Genomic DNA, 22,982 nt, shown 5'->3' with positions numbered 1-22,982 from the left:
TATGTATACATACATATATGTATGTATACATACATATATATATATATGTATGTATACATACATATATATATATATATATATAGTAAGCCCTGTTGTCATAAAATGAATAGCAAGACATTTATGTATCTTCTCCATATGTTTGACATCAGGAATGTTTCAGGTTTTGTTGAACGCCAACTAGAGTTTAAAGAACCAACAGCATTTACTAAATCTTAAAAAAAAAATTTAAAAAAAGTAATCTATGACCAGTCTGAATATCTGTTTTGTACATAAGTGTTTTTTTTTTTTCTTTTACTGAAAGAGGAAACTCAAAGAAGAAATTGTATGTAAAGCATATTATTTAGATTGCTCTGCTGGACATTGAAATACCCTGGATTTCTATTTTAAATGCAATCTTTATTAAAATGTAAAAAATCAAATAGACAAACAAAAACAAAGGGATTCAATTAATTTTGAGTCAATAAAATCCAGAATAAACATACATTTTTGGAGGACTCTAAATGCAACAGCAAAAAATCTGCAGTTGAAACTCAGCAGGCAGCTGAGTTTTTACCATTATGTTTCTACTATAAAAATAAAATAAGTTCACAAGCAACACAAAACTGAATGACAATCAAATAAAAAAATCTTTCCTGCATTTTCACGTACTTTAAATTCTAAGACATTTTATTTGAGCCAGGCTAGTTTTACAACCACAACTGGGTTTTTATACATTTTCTTTTTCATTTTAATTTTTTTTTATTACATTTTATTGTGTTTTTAAAAAGCTGCACATACTCTCTAATTTTGCTTCCCTGCAATCTCAGAATAGCTCAGTCAACAATGTCACCACTGAATTCAAAGATCTCTGACCTCTTGCCTTTAAAGTGCTGTACACTCTCTGCAAGTTTTTCTTTCTTTCGTTTTTTTCTTCTTTTCTCGCTCCTCGAAAGGAACAATTATGGAGCAGGCAACGCTGATAACACCTAAGGAATTTGAAGCATGCACAAACAGCCCTTCCCCCATCCGCTTAGCTTCCCTCACTCCTTCCACCCCTGCCCACATCCCCTCTCCGTCCCCCCTTTCCTCCCACTCCATCACCAGCCTCTCGTCTCCCTCTTCAAACTCATATCTGTTGCTCGGAAAACTTCCAGCTGGGAAATATAAACCAATTCATTATAGCGGTGAAATAAAAACGAATAAGTAAACAAGTGGAAGTAAATTGGGATGTTTTTTTTTTTTTTTTAATGATCTGTAGTGATTCATTGGAGTTTATTTTGTCAGAAAGAAGTGAAAATATTTTATTAGGACACATTTTTCATTGACAATCTGTTAATAACCTGCTGACAAGATAAGAATAAACCCACATAAAACATGTTGATTTGATAAATATGTGATTTGGAAATATATTAATTTCTTTTCCTGCCTTGTTTCCTTTCTTTCTTTCAGTTTTTCTTTTGCTTCTTTCTTTCTTTTCATGCCTCAAATTAAGCACAAAACAACAGTTTTGGCTTCATAGCTCACCAACAACAACCAAAAAAACTTTGTTGAAAGTTGAACAATTGAAGATCTTATTCCCTGTCTTTTATCTTGATCTATTATACAATGTATCAATAAAGTTGGGAGCTTTTGATATTTCAAAACGCGTTCAATTTCAAGGGGTTTGAAAACTTTAAATATACAAAATTGAAACCAGTTATTTACATACAGCAAATAAAAACACATACATGTTTTTTCCCTCATTGTTTATAGTTAAATCTGAACAAACCTCTCTTGTTTTGAGTCCGTGAGAATTACTCAAACAATTTCTATTTCCTAAATGCCAGAAAACTTTACACAGAATCTTTATTTGTTGCTGAGATTTTTTTTTATAACTTTCATTGATTTCAAAAGCTTACATACAGATGATCATTGTCAGTGATAACTATTAATCTATATGACTTGGCTTAAACCTTTTTGTTTTACATATATAAAAGTATACAGATATATATTTAAACGTTTGCAAAAAAACACACCCTGAAAAACCCCATGCCATCCACCAGGAATGCTTGACTGACTGTGTGTGTGTGTGTGTGTGTGCGTGCGTGCGTGCGTGCGTGCGTGCGTGTGTGTGTGTGTGTGTGTGTGTGTGGTCTGTTGGGTCTGTTCTCCAGACATGTTAAGTAACTGTTCTCACGTAAAGCATGCATGTACATCCATTTGTTTGCTTGTGCTTCTCTCTGACCACATTTTGTCATCTTGTAAAACAGGAATGCAGCTCGCGCCAAAAGATTTCCCCACTTGCAGATGAGAGGAGACAGGATTTCAACCTTCCATATATAACAACAACTTTAAAAAATAATTTAAAAAAACACACACACACACACACACACACACATGGAATACATTTTGAAAGTCTTGAGTTGCACTTTACACAACCATTACCCTGAAATGTAACTGTAAGAATGTTGCGAAACAAACGACAAGAGTAATCATCTCCAAATTCAGCTCGTGTCTTACTGTTTTTGACTGCGAACTGCGGGGAAAGAAGCCGAATGCTTAAATGTCATTCTTTTAATTGATGTTTCCCTTCCTACGTTGCACCCTCCTCCTCCGCTGTTGTTCTCCGGCTCTCGACCTTGAACCCTTCAGCCGTGGCGACAATGACCAAGGCCCTCAGGCACACATGAACTCCCTGAACCCGTCCGCACCATTCATAACCATTCTCCTCCACACACACAAGGTCCCCTTCCTCTGCTTTAATGATGGAGGTACATCCCCCACTGCATTGACACTGTTGCATAAGCATGTGTGTGCAAGTGTGTGGGAGATTGGGTGTGTTGGTTGTTAATGCAGGCGAAGGGTGGAACTTCCTTAACATGTGCTGCTGTCTTTAAATAGCTGCACGAATGAGGGCTTTGGCAAATTTGTTTTGTGTTTTCGCACAAAACTTGCACGAAAAATAGCTAGATTGCAGCCTATCTAGTATCAACGTTTCCGTACTTATCAAGAAAGGAAGGATCCTTTTCGGTTTATTTTAGACAAACCTTTGATTTACATTAAAAAAAAAGTATTTTCCTTCCTTGTGTTAAATTAAAAAAAAAAGAAAAAAAAAGGAAGGAACACACAAAATACTCACTAAACAATATCAGGAAATCCTCCACAAATGCAAAATCACACTTAAAAGCATGTGCATGCATAAAGCGAACCACAAAAACAACTTCATTACCCAGGAGGTAATAGGTATGAAGCCACAGGCCAGAACGCTCTTTGTGGATGGGTGGGGGCTGGGTTCCCTAGCAACAGGCCTGTTGATATCCAAACAATGTTCATGTCGTCAGAGTGTAGCTGGTCGGGCCAGACCGAGGTTCTGCTGAGTGGAGACAATGTCACTGTGTGTTCCCGAATGCCAGCGAACGAAAAGACGCAGATAGGCCTCTTGACCGGAAGGCAGCGGGGCAGAGCCAAAGTTCAAAGTGTCTTATATGACGCTTTGAACTTTGGCAGACCGAGCGTTTCATTTGTTAACTCCACAAAGTTTCCATATACACTTACGGCGTTCATTTAGATCACACAAAATGTTTCTATTAAATAACATCTTTGGATCTTTTTGAAGAAAAATTTGGATCTATAATCCCAGTCAGCAGTTTACATGCTGTCATCATTCTAGTTATATTTTAAATTCTCCCTGTAAAGATGCCTACAAACAATGTTCATAATAACAATAATAATAGCAGCAATTACTATGTATTATTATTATTATTATTATTATTATTATTATTATTATTATTATTATTATTATTATTATTATTATTATTATTATTATTATTATTATTATTATTATTATTATTATTATTATAACATTGGGTGTAAATGTAGCCATTAAGCTTCAAACTAATCACTAGCAGCAATTACCTCAATCCCAAGCCGACTGCTCCCATCAATAACAGTAGTTACAAAAGTATCTGAGTGCAAAAACAGGAATGGCATTCCAAACAATGGAAAATCAGCACATTTAAGTTCATGTTTGTAATTATTTGCTTTTTATTATTATTATGATTATTATCATTCAGAATTCATTCTATGCACCATAAATTATATCAAGAGTTAGCATGATTTGCAGATTGGGCAAGTGGATTATTCTGGAGTTGTAAAGAAACCAGGAGCTTTCTGTGGCCATCAACATGCAGCAAGTGCAATTCAGGATGGGTCTTTGATTCCTCTGTATCAGAACTGGAAGGTTTCATTTAAATTAATTGGTTTCTTAAAGTCCAAGCTTTTTTATGTAGTAGGGCGAGGGCGTGGGCCATTCCCCAAGCTCAGTGTCAGTCGGATTTTTGTTTCCAAAATCAGTTCTGATGTTTGTTTTGGATCATTGTTCTGCTGCAACACCTGTCGATCTGAAAGCTGTGAACTGAGGTGAAGCTGAAGTTTTTTGGAGGCAAAACTACATCCACTTTGTGCAAAGAACCAGTAGGAGTGAAACAAACCCTCAACTGGGTGCGTCCTCTGTATTGTCCATTCCTCCAGAGGGAATTATGGCATGGCTTCCTAAATGGAAATTTACAAATTTGAGCTACATTACAATATATGTAACACATGATACTATTTCTTTTTAGAAATGTAGATACACTGTAGAAATCCAGAAAAATATTTTTAAGTAATAAGTGTTTGTGAATGCACCAGGAGATATACTGCAAGCTTACTAACTAATCAATTGTGTCAGTAAATTTGACATAATAAATTGCTAAACTAAGGATGAAGTCAATTTTAGAGTTGATGGAAATGTTCATACTCTCAGTGGAAAGTGTCCTGACAATTTCCTGCCAGGAAAGAATGTTTCTAACCAACTTTTTCTTAAAGTGAATTGGTTCTTGTTGGGGACCTTCTCAGTCACTGTGAAGCCAACATCTTCCAGTTCATGACACTGGTGTTTGTCAATTATTAATATTTATTCTGAGTATTTTCTGTCCTCGGTGTGCAACAGTTTGATTCACTTTTACAATTTTATTTATAAGAATGGCTAAATGTCCAGCCAGACAACAAGAAGAAGCTGAGAGATGTTTATCCGACATTAGAGGAAGTGTACGCAGACACTTAGTCTGTTTCCACACTGTATATATGGTTTAACAAGTGGAATAAATTTACACTTTCAAACCTGAGTGCCAAATTTTTTAAACTTGTTTTACAGTCATCACCCCTGAAAAAAATAAAAAGAAAAAGAAATCTTGCCTACAATGACTGCTTGTAAATTTCTGACTGGCGCTGTAAGCAGCTTGAACTTCATAGGAAGTCAGTGTTGCCAAGCAGCTGGAGAGATATCACAATATAGTCTGAGACTGTTTATCCATCCAACAGATGCCTCTTTTCTTTTTTTTTTTTTTTTATTAAAAAGGTGCCTTTTTACCACTTCTTTGCTCGTGGCAGCTCCACATGCTGTCAAAAAATAATTTTCACCCGCAGCTTCTTCAGCCTGAAGTAAAATCCACGGAACAACCTGAACCAAAGGCAGAACTGTTGTTTTTGTTTGTAATCGAGTTTATAAGAAGGAGGTGTACAAGTTGCTTCACAAGTGGTTTGTATTGATTGCTTTAAATGCCTCTGTTTCTTTCTGTTGCATTTTCATGTCAATTGCTGCCAGCAATAAAAATCCAGGAGATGTTTGAATACAAAAACGAAGCCAAAGTGGAAAATGAAGGAGTCCTGGGTACAAAGTGGGAGGCAGAATATTTTGGTTTCTCTGTGTGTCTCTGTGATTTAACAGGTTTCGTCTGTGACCTTCAGAAGAAACTATTGGACATTAATGGTGGTGCAGCTACTGCTCTGATTGGATCAGGCTGGTCACTTCAGACCGTTTATTAGAAATGTCTTCATTGTGAGCTGCGTTTAACTCAAACTGTTTAAACTGTTTGTTGTGCTTTTTTTTATTTAAATGCCTTAAATGTTTGTCATAATCTAATTTGGTTATTGTTTTCAAGCCATTAAGAACAATAAAAATCGAGACGACAACAACAAATACAAAGCTGTTACTAAGCACAGAAAAAAGAAAAAGATTACAATATTAAACCAAATACTGCAACTGAATGACAAACAGGATGTTTGTCTCTAGAAACTAAACACGTTTCTGGGTGGAATGACCTGTAGATTTTGGTCACTCAGGAGGTTTTTTTTTTTGTTTGTTTGTTTTTCACATTTCAGATTTAAAGCAGAGATGGCACTTCAAACAGTTCCTGCAAAATATTTATTTTTTTTATTTATCCTTTACTTTTTAATTAGTAATCTAGACATTATGCTTCCCTGGGGTATAAATATGACGCAACACAAAGACCTATTTCTCTTAGCAACTCTTCAGATTTTGAAATTCATGAGAACATGTAATGGTTGTTGATCTTCACAACTTTGGAAGCTGCCATTAGAAACACAATCAGTTGATCTTTCCAACAGGGAAAGTTTAGAGGGAGGAGACAAAAATCCCCCAAGCTTTGGAGCGCTGCTGCTGCTTCTGCTGCTGCAAAACATGACTGTTAGGCTAATTGGTTTCTCTAAATTGCCCTTAGGTATGAATGCTTGTGTGCATACTTGTTCTTCTGAGCTTCTCTGTGTTGCCCTGTGATGGCCTATCAACATGTCAGGGATGCTCCCGCCTCTCCGACACGGGTTTACGTTTTAGGATTTAAATTAAATTAAATATACCTACTGCAGGGTCATGAGGGCTGATGCCTTTTTCTGATCATTGGCAAAAGACAACTTCAGTACTCCCTTAATAACAGCTTTTACATTTACTCAGGTTACCTTTGTGCACCAAAACAAATAAAAGAAAAAAATATGTTAGTTTTTCTTACTCTATATAGACTTTTCTGTATCAGTTTTTTTTCTATTATTGTGTAATAATTTATTTTAAATGATCAACCTGCCAGGAGCCACAGGATAAGTGTGGCTCCTGTTCATTTATATGATTCACTTTATGTGCATGTAAGTTTGTTAAAATAAGATCCAAAACTTTTTTAAAGAAATCATGAGAAAAGTCAGGAGGGGCAAGCCATTGATTTACAGTCACAAAACAGCAGGAAGATCACCTGAAATAATGTTTTATGTGGTGAGGTGCTGCATCCTCCTGTTAAAGTTAATCTAGCTGCTCATGTTGTCTTCTAAAAGTGGAGAATAAATATTTTTTTCAGAGGTGAAAGAGCACTATTATCAATTTTAAAAAAAAGTAAAAGATGTTTGAAAAAGAAAAGTGTGGCCATTACCTTCATGCAATTCTACTCAATTCTCATCTCCTCTGAGTGCTCTCTCTTGAATTTCTCCCATTCAGCCTGATTTCTACGGCTTAATAGAAATCAATCAATCGACAAACATTTTCTGTGCTGTTTTTAGAATTGCAGTCTGCCCACATAGTGTTGTAGTTTGGTAATGGCAGTGGAGGAAGTGATCGAAGCCATTCAGCCTGTGCTGGCCGTGCTTCCAAATGTGGAGCAATTAAAGTCAGAGTGAGAGGAATGTATTAAACATTTTATTGCTGGCAAAGACGGCCCTCTGGTTGCTTACACTGCACACAATTCCAGATAAGCTTCATCGAGCTGTCACAGTCAAACGTTAGAGATTGATTAAAATGTAAAACTTCAGCACAGTCCAAACCTCCAGCAGGCAATCGCTTCTCAATAGCTGGGAGTCCAGACCCTATGTTTGGTTTTTACCAGGTTGGAATAAGAGTGCTATGTGGTAAAACCTGGAAGCTGCATAGTGAAAATATTGGCTGGGATTTGTCAGATGAGTTTGTGTTTTGGGGCGAGTGGGGGCCGGTTGCAGGAGGGGCTCGACCAGGACGCCACTACTGCAAGGACCATCACTGTTGCTAATTGTTGTACAAGGTATTATTGTAATTCCTTTACAGGAGCAACATGGGTCCAGGGGTGGATTTAAAATGTTGGTAATTGAATTTACATACCCCTTTTTGTCCAGTTTGTCCCTGCCAAAGTCCCCTGGTGAGTGAGATAACACTGGACGGTGAATGAATCTGATCTAAAGGCCTCCTATGTAAGACCCCTAATGGAGCTGGAGAGCTGGAGCCCTGCAGGGGCCTCGGGGCCAGCAGCGGGGCCCCGTCCTGCAGCAGCAGCAGCAGCAGCTTCAGCAGCAGCAGCAGCAGCAGCACCACTCGCAGTCTAGCAGCGGGACTCCAGGCTCTCACTTCCCCAGCTGCTGACGTCAGCTGGCAGCCTGGGCTGAGCTCGCCGCTCCGGACATAGCGCCGAGAAAAATGCTGCTCTCCGTACCGCCAAGGGCAGGAATCAACCCCTACAACGGCTACAACAGCAGAAACAGCAAAAAGGTAAAACGCTTTCGTGCTTTTCACCCCCTTCGTTTTCGGCTTGTTCTCTACCCCCCCCGCTCCTCCTCCTCCTCCTGCGGGGCAACAAACCCGCGTCCGTCGCGACAAAATAGGGAGCTTGTGACAGTGAGCTGCAGTGTCCTTGAGAAGCTAAACGCTCTGAATTCAACTTAAAGACTTGGTGGAGTGAATCCGCAGCCCGGAGAAGGACCCCAGGTCCGCTGAGTGTCAAGCTGGGTTAGAGGGGGTTGGAGACGGGGGGGAGAGGGGGGGTCTCTGCCGCTCGCTCCTGTCACGCTGGACGCCCGCTGTTGCTATTTTGTAGTATTTATATGTGTGGGAGCCACAGTGGGGATGTCGATATCGCTCTGCTCACTCGTTTGAGAAAGTCAATGGTGGAGAGCAACTTTTGCGGGGGTAACTGTACCGTGCTGGGATAGCGCGTCGGTGCCTGGATGTGTTTATGGAAGTGGGGGTAGGGAGAGAGAGGGGGCCGGCTGTGGGAGAACTTATTACAAAATCACGTCTGCCGCTACCTCCGTGGGCATCGGGACAGACATTTATATCTGCTGGTAAAATCAGCTCTTCGTTGTCTCCGCTGCCGCGTAAGTTAGCGAAGTTTTTTCTTTCTTTCTTTTTTTTTCCTCGTTTCCCATCTGAAAGCGGAATATGCCCCACCCCTCGAAAAATCCCACCAGACCATGATGACTACATTCCCAGAATTATGAATCGCGCTTTCGTGGTTATGTTCACTTTTGACAATGTGACTTTTTTTTTAATGTAACATCGGGAATTATAAAGTGTTACATATAATTATGTTGCAAAAGCAAAACAGCCTCTGAAATATAAAATGTGTCTGTCAGTTATATAGAACAATGTTTATGTGTTTATTTTTGCATTTAAGAGCCTGATGCTCCTATAAACATGGCCGGTCCTTGGATGCATGTGTTCCTAAACAGAATCCGGCTTTTAATAAAACCAGGCACCAATGTTGATAAAACATTGTGTTGTACAATTACATTTTTATAATTTACTGCTGAAAAGTAATGTCAGCCATATAAAACCTTTTTATTATTTTAATACTGTGGAGTCCTGCCTATTCCTGGTTCAATATTTGCAAATTCGCGTATTCTCAGATTTTTCTGTGGAACATAATAACAAATTATTCAGAAAAAAAATTGCCTATATGTGGATTTTATTATAGAACATATCTAAAATAATTGAGAAATAAATACAGCTTGGGGAGTTGAAATACCAAGGCGTAATGCTGCAAAGCCAACACAGGTGCACCATTCATTTTTTTGAACCTCCAAGAGTAGAGATAAGAAAGACCACAGATATTAGCTTCTGCAGGAGTGCCAAGATGGTTTGCACTGATGCTTATTAAGGTATATTTGCTGTTTGAACCATCAGAACAGATATTGCCGGATGTCAGCTATTTGTGATGAAGCTGTCTTCTCTTTACGTATTAGAAAATAAACTAATTTGTTCCTTTTTTTTAAAAGGGGGAGAAAGCATTGCTTTTAGTAAGCTGTCTTTAGGATCCTGTGATTACTGTGATGCGGACCAAATGTTGGATGAAATCACTGAATATGACTGTAAAATGCAGCGTAATGCATGATGTAATAAAATTTATTACACTTAGTCAAATGATTGGGATTTTTCTAGAAATCCAAGTGGTTCCGCCCTGTTCACTGACATTTAATAAGAGAGTTAATCTCAATCACACACTTTTAATGTTTATGTTTTCTGCTCTGTCCATCCGTCAAATAATCGCACGCTGCAGATTTGTACCTATCTTATAGTGTCGTGACGTCTGCCATTTGCATTTTTAACCCTGTACGTTAGACATGGTAGTTAAGAATTTTAGGTACAATAAATTGCAGGTGCTTCTGGTTTGGTTTCAGCTTCTGAAGGGGCAGCGATGCATGCAATAAATTATCGGACAGTAATGATTCTGATGATGACGCAGATTGTGAGAGCTTTGAGACCAACTCTAGAAAATTCAACAATTAATGTACTTCTGATTCCAGTGTCTCTTTTCACTAAAGCTTTGTAGCAACTTTCTGCAGTTTGAGCTGTAATCTCTTATATTCCCTGCTAAAAGGAAGTGATTTTAGGTCACACTTGTTTCTTTTGTAAGTGTTGCTACAATGATCTTGATCTGTTGGAATAATAATAATAAAAAAAAAAAAACCTCAGTGTAATTTTTTTTGCAAAAGGCAAAACATTTTTGGAAAGTCACTCTCCTTAGAAAAATGTAATTAAGTGACAGAATTGATCAGAAATTATCTGAATTTTTTCCAAAATATTAAGTAATTAAATTTACTTTGGATTTGCCAAATAGCATCCTTATTGCCTCGCTTTCAGTCTGGTAATTAACACCATGGAAACACTTAATAAGAAGTAATATTTTGCTGCTTTCCCTTGACTTATCAAACTAATTTGATACTGTAAATAACACGTTATTGAGGCAGAGATTAACCAGCTTTCTGATCACACTGTTGACTCATTTCATAATTATCTTTCACAAAGAACACCATGTCCATTTTCAGTTTCACTTCAATTTCTTTAGCTAATGATGTTCGTCAAGGTTTTTGTCTTAAGACTGTTCCTTTCATTTTCCTTTTCAAAAAATATGGACAGTAAAGTTACTAGCACATTTTTTCCTTTTTATGGTAAGAATGTCGTATTATTTAAAAAAAAAAAAGTATTGAAATATTCTGCATCTCACACCAGGAATTTCTTTCCGAATGACCTTAAGGTCAGTGAACATTTTAAAGGGGCTTCATAATGACATTGAGGAGGTACAAATAGATGTTTTGACTGATTTCAATGCTAATGCTAGTACATGTTTTGTGCTAACTCATGAATTGCTCCTTAGTGCTGTCTGTCTTGCCCAGAACATTCTTTGAAAAATATTTTTAAAGTCAGTAATTTCCTTCCGTATTAAATTGCGTGGATATTTATAATCAAGTAAATAAGTAATAATAATAATTTAAAATATTTCATGCCACAGCTAAATATTTTTAGCTTGAATCACGTTCATGTTACATAATTTAGATGAACAACCTCTATAAATTATCCACGTTTAAACATTAAATATATAAATATATGAAATATGTTTATATGCACCTTGAGCTCTGACTTGCTCTTTCACAAGTGTAGCCTTGATATTAAAATAGTTTCAATTAGTTCAAAATCAACATCCCTTTATTGGTTGCTCTTATTTTCACAGCTTAGATACTGTGTAAAAATAAAAAAAAAATCCAAACTACTAACAACATTTACATATTAGTAACAAAATATTGAACTACACAGATTTACAAAACATTATAAATATCAATGATGCAAGTTTTTCCCCTTTTCCCCACCTTTGAATCTCTTGTGTGAAAATGTACAAACCAGGTTTTTGTGACAGTGTTGGTTCTCATGAGGGTCTTTGTTGGTTTGCAGCTGCTCAGTTTTCTTACGTCTTGCTCTGGCTGCAGTGCCTGTGTTTGTGTGGTCATCATCCCTGTGGACAATAATTTAATTAAACATGGCGTATGGTGACCTTCCATTCAGCAGATCCATAGCAAGTTAGCTTCCCCCGGTGCTTTCCGCTCTCTGTCTGCTCCTGCGATCTCCTGGACTTTGAGAGGCATTTTAAAAATGTATACTGGCATATTGTCTTCCTTTGATCCTGGGCGTCACCTGGCTCCTCATCCTCACAAATCTGATGTCAACATTTGTGCCAGTCTGTGGAAAACCAAGTCGTCTTTTTTTTTTTTTTTTTGCACAATTCAAGTTTTGTGAGTTATTTATTTTACATATCACATATTAGACTTTAACCGAATTTGGATCTTTGATACTTTAGTATTCACTTGAGCTTGTATCACAACAGACAGTGATGGTGCTTATGAAGGAAGTCAGATTTATGGATGCAGGCACTTGCAGTTTGTCACTTGATTTGTCCATATTCTACTCAACAAACATACAAAAATAAATGTTGCATTTTAGTTTGCTTTAAATGTGAATGTGCAGGAACCTTTTGATAAATTAAGCCTTTTAATCCAGTTCCTATTCTTTTGTGTTTTTGTGTAGCAGGAACTGAGTTTGTTTATTCCTTATCACTGCTTTTACACAGTCATGCTTTAAAGTCATTCATAGTTTTCCTATCACAACATGAACAACTATCTAAGGTGGTTTAAATCATACAGATGTGAGCCTTTATTGATTAGTTCAACAAGTCGACTGCTCCCAAATCAAAATCAGTGTTTATTTGCTCTCACCAACTGCTTCTTGCGCCAGTGAAGGAGAGTTTTTCACATTTACCAAAGTGGAACAGAACAAATTGTAGAGCGGTGAATCATGTGAAATAATGTTTTTTTTTCTTTCTTTCTTTCTTTCTTTCTTTCTTTCTTTCTTTCTTTCTTTCTTTCTTTATCTTTCTTTTTTTTGGAACTGTGTGGAATTGAAGAAATGCTTGAATTTTAAATACGGTATGCAAAGAAATAAAAAGGAACCACCTGTAGCAGAGAAATAAAAAAATAAAAACTATCAATAGATTGAGGAGACAAAAGACTAAGTGAAACGATTCAGTGAACTCAGGCCTGAATCAACACCCACTTTTTTTTTTAAATTCAATTCAGAAATGAATGATTCCCAGTTGTGTTTGTTGATATGGACAGTATGGCCCACTGCCCAAGGCAACGCTCAGTCAGGGGGCAAACCGAAAAATGTTATATGTCAATTACTCTGCATGGTATTGGTTAATGCGCATAGCCATAGAAATAGATTACTCTTCTTTGTGGGTAAGGTTGTTCTATACGCAGCTGAAACTAGAACAACCTGTTAGACTTTCAGCTGTTTCTGTTTATCCTGAGCTTAAGTAACGGTACACAGTCCTCTATCAAAGTCTGGTGTCTTTTTGCAATCTCAGAAATGTCTCAAAGGTTCATCATTACACATTGGAATCAAGTTTCTTTCATTCTTAGAATGCAGGTTGAGTCAATGGGGTGTTTTACACCCCAATGTTCTGAATAGTGTGAGAACAACACGAGAACATCAGCAGTGCACCATGGCTGACTAATGACGATGGCGTTATCTAAGTTGAAGTTGCAGCTTAGATAATTTGAAGATATTACCCTTCTCAATCAAAGGGTAATAGTTTTGTCTTTTAAGAAATCTGTTCTTTGATCATGTCTTGCTCAAAATGTGAAACAGACTGATCACACACTGATTGAATTGTTCTACAACAATCATAAAAAAATCATATGAAACACACTTTGAGTTGATATAAAACCTTTTGGTAACACTTTATTTGAAGGGGGTTGAATAAGACTGACATGACACTGTCATAAACATGACATAACACCTGTCATGAACATGAATAAGCCTTCATGAATATTTATGACTGTTGTCATAAACCGTCATTCGGTAAATTATGACACTTTTAATACAAAGTTGACATTATTCAAAATATCTTTGTTATGACAATAACAATGACGATAAAACTGCAAGTCCTTGCAATATTGATGGCAGTGATTAATTTTATTTATGAATAATTCAGAACCTATAAGTCTACATATTCTGCCGTTGTATATCTGCATTTTAGAAAAACAAGCTCTGTGGGTTTAAATGTGAAGGAATAAAGTTTTATATTTGTGCAACATTGAGGCCTGTCGCTCAGTTTTGATGTGCTTCCATTCTGAATAGCTTGTGCATACTGGGATCAATTGTGTTGCTGCATCACGAGCAGGTTTGTTACTTGTACTTGGTACCACTTCATTATCTATTTATGGTAGTCAGATAATTATTAGTTGATTTTTTTTAGAAAGCTCTTCCACTTTTACATCATCCTGAGATGAGCAAATCGTGTCCAAAGTTCAGTGGGAAATTAAGAAATGTTGTTATTGAGTTATTGCTTTGGTGTCCATGTGCAGCATGAATTGTGATGCTACTACTGTGGAATATTTTGTCATTTCCCACAACCAAATCGTTTCATACATGTATTTGTACCACTGTGTTCCCCACTTATTTCCACTGATAAATTCTGATTTTGATGAAATACAGAGATAAAGAAAAAATTAAAATGCCGACTTCTCACATAGTTTAATTGAGGATGACTTTACATAGTGCCATATTTCCAGTGATTGTGGTTTTGACCAGTCAACTGACCTGCTAGTAGTAAACATATACTGTAATAAAAATAACCACATTTCCTTAAAGTGGACTCTAAGAAACTTAAAAAATACATGAATTCGTCTTTCATCAAAGCAGGTGCGAAACATTTTGCTTGTAGGTATTAAATGGCACGTTGTTGGTACGAAGCATCCGGCAGCAGACAGTTCCTGAAAAGGTTCGGTATGAAACAATCAAACCTGCAACAGAAAGAAATGGCCAAGGGACAAAATGACCGGCCACCTGTCACTAACCTGTCCACATCTAAATGAAAGGTGAACTACAATGTGTACTGACAGCAATCACTGGACATAAACACCACATTTCTGTGTCGATTTTGATTTATATTTATGTTTGTGCAATTGTGCAGGAACTTAACAGCAAAGCATAAATTATCACCTATTTAAAAGAAAATAAGATGCTCATTCAGCAGTGTTTACTGCTTCCATGTGTTTTTCTCTTAGCTTCCATAAAAGGTAATTTTTCTCCAGTGTTTACCCTCGTAAAGCTTGTTGTTCTTTGAAGTCCACATATAAAAAACAAACCTCCTCTCCAGTTCTGTTTCAATCATGACATCCAGAACATACACCAACGCCCTTGGCAAAGCCTACACACTTGGCAATTGGCAGACTATTAAGATAGTTGCATTGTTCTCCTGGTGGGCTTGTTTGGGTCGCGCAACTTCGTTACATGACCCAAACAGATTGGAAACTGCAGCTGCCAATACAGTATCGCATATACTGTTAAATAAGCCTCACACTGTTAAGGAAAACATGGATTTGTTAGGCTCCATATCTCAGTATCGTATTTAAAGGTCTGCCCAATAACAAGCACAGGCTCATTTCAAAGTTTCACTTTCATTTGTTGTTTACTTTGGGTGTAGTGTGCTGCTTTGCTATGGTAAGGCTATATTACTAGGATGTTGTGCCTTAATGAACATTTTGTACTTTCGTGAGGTCTGTTTGACTTGGCTGTCATCAGCAGATAGTTTGTTCATATACTTTGTTTATCATTACAGGTTCTCCTTTTTATTGACTAAATATGTGTCGTTTTATGCAACTGTTTTAAGGCACTTTTTAATTAAATAAAATGGATGGATGGTCTTGAAATCATATTGTATAGTAATTAGGAGAAAGAGAAAAGTCTTACCCAATTCACTGGAATTTCAGCATTTCATTCTTGAAGCTTTAGTTGTGTATTATGCTTTCCTTCTTTTTGGATCCATGATTAACCTATACAAATACATGGCGTAAAGGTGTGAATGCAAAAATAAACCCATAAATGGTGAGAAAAATGTCCTTTATTCCTTCTCAGACTGAGTGAAAAGGTGTAAGGTTTCTGTTGCTCCTCCCCTGACTGCCTCTCATTTCCTGACTCAAATAAATACAATGAATGCTCTCAAATCAAATTTGGTTGATTCCTGCATAAAACTCACTGGCTGGAGAAAAATAACAACGGCGGTTTTCCACTTCTTAAGGTGTCATGAGTCTCAGTCAGGGCCTCATCCAACGGCATGTTTTTTTTTACTTTTCATTCAGAGTTTTTGTCGTCGTCCTGGCGGGAGACCTTTTCAACTGATGTCTACTTACTGCTGTGATTTAAAGCTCTGAAAGCCTCAACATAGATTCAACAGAGCCAAAAAAGCAGCTATAGATGAAAAGAATTGAAGGAATCACATAGACTGGAGCATTAAAGTGTGACCCAAACATAAGAAGGTTGCCGTTTAAAGGCCATTTGTTTGAAGTCTTCTAAGACTTTAAAGATCAGTAGTTTTAACCTTTCACTTGAAACTCTGTAAGATAACTTGGATAACATATCCAAGTTATCGGTCATGCTCCCTTTCACCTTGTTATTAGCCTGATGTTTTAACTTGTTTAATATATTTGCATAAAAAATGTAGGGCTTGACTCCTGCATCTGACTGGAGTTGAAAATTAAAGCTTTACATTATGACATAAATACAAAATTATAAGATTAGAAACGTACCAATTTCTGGTGGTTTACGTAAAGCTTTAATCTACTGCAGATTTTTGCCAATTCCAATTTTTTTGATAATAACTTTAAAATCAGAACCTATGTGAACAAACGGCACTGGAAGCTATGGTTATATTTTTGTATATATGCCGCGGTTAACATGGTTAGCATGTTTAGCAGAGTTAGCGTTGCCAAACAGTAATCTGTGTGTATATTGTAGAGAATGCAATCTCTTATGTTAACTTTAAGGTTTCCAAAAGGCTGCCAACAAATCCAGCATGTCTGCTGATAGACAGAGGTTCCAAGCTCAAGAGGATTAAAAAAAAGCACATTTTCTGTACTTAGTTCAGCCTTCCTTTTATCAGCTGAAAATCTTGCTCTGAAAATTTGCCTTTTCTGGTTGCAAGCCAGTTTGTTATAGTGAACATCTACAGAATATATGATGCAGGATGAAATGTTGCGGTCTTCCCAGGAACTACGTGATTATACTATTCACTATGTTTTTTAAATGGTTTTATTCAGGATGGCTCGTGGACCATGCAGTGGCTTGAGCAAAGATTGGTGTAGATTGATTTACTAGTTTTTGCTACAGCACTAGCATGAAGTGAAACCAGCTGATATTTGGGAACGAAAAGAGTCGTAAATTTAAAGATGTCTTTTTCTGCTTATTCTGTCCACAATATATCTGTGCGTTACATATTAGATTACAACTCTAAAATGTCATCTAAAGTAAATGGACAACAGAATATCAGGTCGGTTGTAGTTTCTAAACATTGAAGGCACAGCAGTGAAACCGAGAACCGCTGGAAGTAAATTCCCCTTGTAAAACGCTTTGTATCTTGACCTCGATCTTATCAGATTTATATGCAAACATACAGACTTACCCTTGTACTACTGCGATATTTGTCTCTTGAGCAAGATGTACCAGTACCCACATGGAGGTAAAGCGAGAACAAGCTGATGCATCTAAACTTGACCAGCATGCTGTGGTTGTTCACACAGTTCCTGTGCCGACTGGCTGCTGGCGATCGCCATAACCCCCACTGCAGTCTGAGCAGGATGAGACACAGCACAGATGAATCAATAAAAGGAGCTGATGCTGTTTTTCTGTGTTGGATACCGGTAGCTAATATGATTAAAAAACTTTCTTGGGACTTTTGAGAGTTTTAATGCTCTTTTGGAAGCGCTGCTGTTTGCTGTCAGCTCTGTTGCCTCAGCTGTCTCAGAGGTCATATTCACACCTTTTAGTCCAGTAGACCCGGACCGATTGGGAACCGAGTTCGATCGGGGTAGACGCTGTTTGCTGGTTTGGTTTTGCTTTGACGATGCAGTTTTTCAAATGAGCCAGGCCTTTTGATTCGCTTATCCCCCTCTCTGTCTAAAATGGCATTGAATGTTTTCTCAAACTCTTTCTCCTGGCAGTTTTGCTACATATGTTTGTCTCGGTTGTGTTTACTCACAATGCCCTTTGTTGAAGTCTGCTCCAGCAGAAGGTTCACTTAAAGTCAAACTATACCTATATGTTTAGGCCCTTCAGAGTTTGAGTCTTTGATCTGCACCAGTCGGACTGCACTTTCACAACTCCTCAAACAAATCGGACTCTTTGAACAAACGAGCTGGACTTGTATTTAGGGCTGCTGTAAATGCACGCTAAGTGTGTTTTATATAGGGCAGAGAGGCTGAAGCACGACCAGGAGGTAGACTAAAAAGCTTCAGGGAGCTTTTAACAGAGCTTTTCTCTTCCTTTATCGCTGGGTCTTTAAGAAAGCATTTTGTTGCTTCACCTGACAAGACTGAGAAAACCATAAAGTGGAAAAAAAGTGTTGTCCATTTAGTACTTATTTCATCATGCTTTCCCTGATCACTGGCATATATAGTCCACAATGAACACTTCTCGTTGACTTAATTATGGCAATTACAAATTTACTCCTTCTTTCCGATGCTGTCCGGTTAGGGCTTCACCACAACACAACACTAAAACTGCAGTGGTAAAGGTTTTAAATTATATTTCTTAGTAGAAATCAATCTAAAACTTTTTTTTGTTGATATTGCTGTATCGACAGTTGATCATAACATATTGATCCACCTGTTCATGCCTTATGTTGCAGACTGGGAATAGTTTGTGTTCTTTAGAAATCAAATCTGAACTCCTCGGTTTTCACACCTGACAGCTCGGTAGACTGGGTTAGATTGGGGACCAAAATTGCGACATTTGTTACATTTTCTGCTGGTGAGCCACGTTCTCACATTGCACTGTGTCAAACGGAGTAAACAATTCAAAAAGCCTGTTCTTCCCCTCTCCCGTGGTGGTGCTGCACCAAGAAGAAACAACATGAAAACATCTGAAGAAGACATTGGGTACAACTTCTTTTTCTCAAGAAATGCAAACAAAGATGGAGTGGCCTCAAATTTTAGCGGTTGTAGGATTTCACTTTTATCTGTGGCAAAAAAAAAAAAAAACCACGAGCCATTTCTCCCACTAGAGCCAGACTTGTGTGTTTGTTTTTGTTGTGTTTATCCAGAATGCCCAGCGCTGCTTTTGGAGCGCTCTCTGGTCTGCTTGGCATTCACATATGTAGCAGTAGCACAAGCAAATGAACCAGACTTTCTAGGCAGATGGATTAAAGTGGACCAAAGTGGGCTGGTATGAATGCACTCCTAATCTTTCTGTTTGCTGCCCCTAGCTCTGATCATGCAGCACTACTATAATAAGTCTTACTGTAAGTGGCCTGACAACACGTAATAGTCCAGTCGCCACATTACCACAGCTTACAGACACAGATTCATTGTGTCCATGAAATCAGTAAGTGAAAAGAACTGAATTTAGGCATAATACATTGTTTTTAGTTTCAAAAATGCTAGATTCATTGAGGGCTAAAGACTAAAAGGCACACAAGAAGCTTGAGTGTTGCAATGGGCCTCAGCTATAAAATCCACATCTGTTACTAAATCCTACAATCATCTCAACAGCATTCGGAGAATAAACAGTTTGCTGTCAAATCAGAGCACAGAAAAACTAGAGCGGTCTTTTTCTTTCTGTAGGCTAGATCATTGTGATGGTGCATTTGACACCCTGATTGTGAAAGGATATGTTTTATAATCTTGTTATTGGTCTCTGCGGCACTGAATTGTTTTGGACTTTTATATCTTTAAGACTTGCTGGTCCGACATGAAACAGAAATATGTTTGCTCTTTATTTCCAGGACCAGAACTAAACAAACTGAGGAAACATTTAGTTTCTGTATTCCTCTTCTGTGAAAATAACTGACTAAAAACTTGAGATTGGAAGAAATTATTTTAAAAGCAAGACTGAATGTAGAACTGCTTGTTGTAGCTTTCTTTTGGAGATTACTCTACAAGTCAATTTTAGTGATGTCTTTACTATTTGTTTTAGATTTTTAAGGCACTTTGGATTATTTATCTATTGTCTATATGGCAACACTGTACAAACACACACTACCGTATCAGTCTAGTTTATTATAAAAATGGGTATTCGTGTTTTTAAATGTCAAAGTAAGCAGAAAACGCTTTTTAATTTCTTTTAAATGGCATCCATGTGCTTCTAAAAACAAAATCACAACCTTTCTGTGGCAGCAGCCATGATGTTTTTTTTCCTAACCAGATTCTCTAAGGTCAGCAGAAACTTCTGAGTCTGTTTCTACCATTACAGTTTTATTTGGAAACGATTACAAAGTGGAAAATAGAGCAAAAGGTGAGCAACAATTACTGCTACACCTCTGCTTTAATCTTTAAGACTGTTGAAACATAAAGGAATTAGTTTAGGCAAGTTTGTAGGAACTCGCTACGCCCGGCTTTTCAGAAGTTGAGGTAAAGAGATTACCTGAACAAGCAGATTGTTAAACAACAATATATATACTTTAAAAAAGAGTGATAAAATGGACTTTTTAAATCCAAAAAAATCAATATTTGGCTGCAAATGCCAGTAGATGTGTCCAAAGTGTTTACTGGTAAATATATTTTTTTTCAAATTGTGATCATAAAGGGAAATAATAAGTTCTTATTCAGGTTTAAAAATAAAAAAAATAAATAATTTGGCATCAAATTATTGCAAATGAGTTGTACACAAAATGCAAATCAGCCAATCACATGGTAGCAACTTGAAGCTACAACATAAAAGTATGGACCCAGCATGCCTTGTATCAATGTTGCAGGTTGCTGGAGGTGTAATGGTGTGGACGATATGGCTGAAAAATATATCATGATATAAGCATTTCATATCAGTCAATATCAATAATTATTGATTCATTTTTTTTTTAAATATCTAAAATACTGCCAGATTAAATGTGGCCTTTCCTGTTTTATCTAAGGTTTTCACTCCATGTTGTTGTTTTTATTTTTAAGCAGTTGTGAGGCAAAGTGAAACCTTAAACTTCTGCTGCATAAGTTACTCAACAGGTGGTTGCTAGGTAACCACAAGTCACTCAACAGGTTGTAACCAAATACTTAGTTAGTTAGTTAGTTAGTTAGTTAGTTAGTTAGTTAGTTAGTTAGTTAGTTAGTTAGTTAGTTAGTTAGTTAGTTAGTTAGTTGATGCCACCAACCTCGCTGAGAAGTGAAGCGTTTCCTCTGCCTACATCCCCCAGAATGCTGTGCGGTACTGAGTCAGTCCAGTGAAATTACTGAATATTCCATCAGACGTTGTACCTATTGATATTGATCATGTGTTTATTACAATATTGTTATTGATTTGTTTGTCTAGCACCTTGACACAAAACTCAGATCCTCTGAAACAGATTTGAATTCACTGTAGTCCAGTGGCTTCACCGGATTACAACCCAACTCTGGAAGCTGTTGTGTCATTATGGACCAAAATCTCTGAGGAATTTTCTTACACTTTGTTCAATTAATTCATTTAGGCGGTTCTGAAGGTAAAATGGCGTTCAACCCAGCGCTCGTGGTTCCATCTAATAAAGGAGCCTCTGAGCGTACATTGGTTATCCTCTGTGGTCAGAGACGGGCTTCGTTGTGTCATTCACAGACACAGTAGTTTTCTTTTGTGTTCATGCACCTGTCTGCTTCTCACATCATCCGTAACAATGACGACAGGAAGCAAAGTAGGCGAAAGAGATTTACTGTTTAGACGGTTTTCCTTCAGAAAATACTAGCACATTTCCTCTCATAAAATGCTCCATTCTGCATTTCTTTAGCAGATGTGCTAAGCTGAGTTATGTCACAGCTCTGTCTTTGCAACTGTTGGGAAAAGATACTAAGAGGCACGCCATTTTTATTTATTTATTTTTTTAATCTTTTGTCCTTTCCAAACATTAAAATCTGATTTTTAAATGTCCTGTTCAACTAGCAGCTTGAGTCTATTTTGGAGTCTCAAAATATTTACTTCAACCTGACTGAATTCACTTTAATATGACAGAAATAATGTTCCTTATATAAGTAAATGCTTAATACTAATAAATTAGTGTTTGCGATTCTTCTAAAGCGGTGACTATGTCACACGCTGCGTTATCTCGGTTGCCTTAGTGTTTGTGTACGAACCCAGCTGTTCTGCTGCGGTGAGTCTACCCTGGCTGAACCCTGCTGTGCCGCCACCTTTGTCCCTCTGGTGCTTTGCCATCTATATGTTTATCTCTCTTTGTTTACTGTGTCAGATGTTTCGGATCGGTCCTCAGCGTGAGTGCCAATAGCATCAAGCAAGCAAGGTTAGCAGGTAGAAAGGCAGCCAGAGTCCTTGGAGAAAGCACAGCTCTTAGAAATTTGATGCCAAGTACAGCGGTTGATGCCAGACGCTCAGTGTGTCTCACATTTTGTTAGATCTCGGGCCGAGCTGCGGGGCCAGTGTTTTCACATATCTGATTTCGGGCTCTCCTGGCTCAACCTGACCCGACTTGAAAGCTTTGCACGCATGTGGATTTGCACACAGCATGTGTGTCAAGGTGTGACGGGCAAAAAGGTAGACAATCCGAGGGTTAATAGGCGACTATAAAAGCACAAAGAGAAAAAGGGGAGGATTGCAGACAGACGAGGAGGAGGATTCAGGAACGAGTTTGGACGTGAGCTCGGTGTCCCTGTCACCTGGTTGGAATGCAGATCTTCCTATTCATGATAAGATCACGAGCAGACAGAGCGGATTTCCTGCCTGCCGCCAGTGACACAGCATACGTCTTTACAAGTCACGCAGTGCTGACCCACCCAGCGCTGAGCTAACACTGAAATATTGTTTTACCGTGTTAAAAATAACATGCCTGAGTTTTTATTAGTAATCAGGCTGCAGGTTTCAGCAGATAAGAGGATGAGTGGCTTTCAAACACTTTTTTTTTAAACAAATAAAAATCTGAAAAGTGCGGTGTGGATTTGCATTTAGTGATAATGAGTCAATACTTTGTATAGCCAGCTTACACTGCAGCCTCAGCTGCAGAGGCATTTTTTTCTTGCAGTCTACTCCAAGGTCATAGATTGGACAGAGACAGTCTGTGAACATTCCTTTTCCAAATTTTGCCTCAGATTCTCAGATGGTTATAAGTCTGGACTTTGACTGGACCATTCAAGCCCTGGAACCCGTTGTGATTGCAGCTCTGGCT

At 37.7% G+C, this 22,982-nt stretch overlaps 1 protein-coding gene across 2 annotated transcripts in view; it reads left to right on the top strand.

The window, feature by feature from the left end:
* Positions 1-8,113: 8,113 nt before the first annotated feature.
* LOC103147621 (RNA-binding motif, single-stranded-interacting protein 2-like) overlaps positions 8,114-22,982 on the top strand; it is a 40,022-nt gene continuing 25,153 nt past the window's right edge. The window contains exon 1 of one of the 2 annotated variants that reach the window (XM_007566054.2): positions 8,114-8,290. In XM_007566054.2, the coding sequence (XP_007566116.1) occupies positions 8,219-8,290 (72 nt within the window). In that variant the 5' untranslated portion in view covers positions 8,114-8,218. Of the gene's footprint in view, positions 8,291-8,797; positions 8,896-22,982 lie in introns of those variants that run through there. The other variant, XM_016678665.1, reaches the window with a different exon arrangement.

This window comes from Poecilia formosa, unplaced genomic scaffold, assembly GCF_000485575.1.
Source record: "Poecilia formosa unplaced genomic scaffold, Poecilia_formosa-5.1.2 Scaffold186, whole genome shotgun sequence".
Lineage (NCBI taxonomy): Eukaryota > Metazoa > Chordata > Actinopteri > Cyprinodontiformes > Poeciliidae > Poecilia > Poecilia formosa.
The sequence above is the reverse complement of the archived record's forward strand: the minus strand, read 5'-3'. Positions and strand labels throughout refer to the sequence as shown.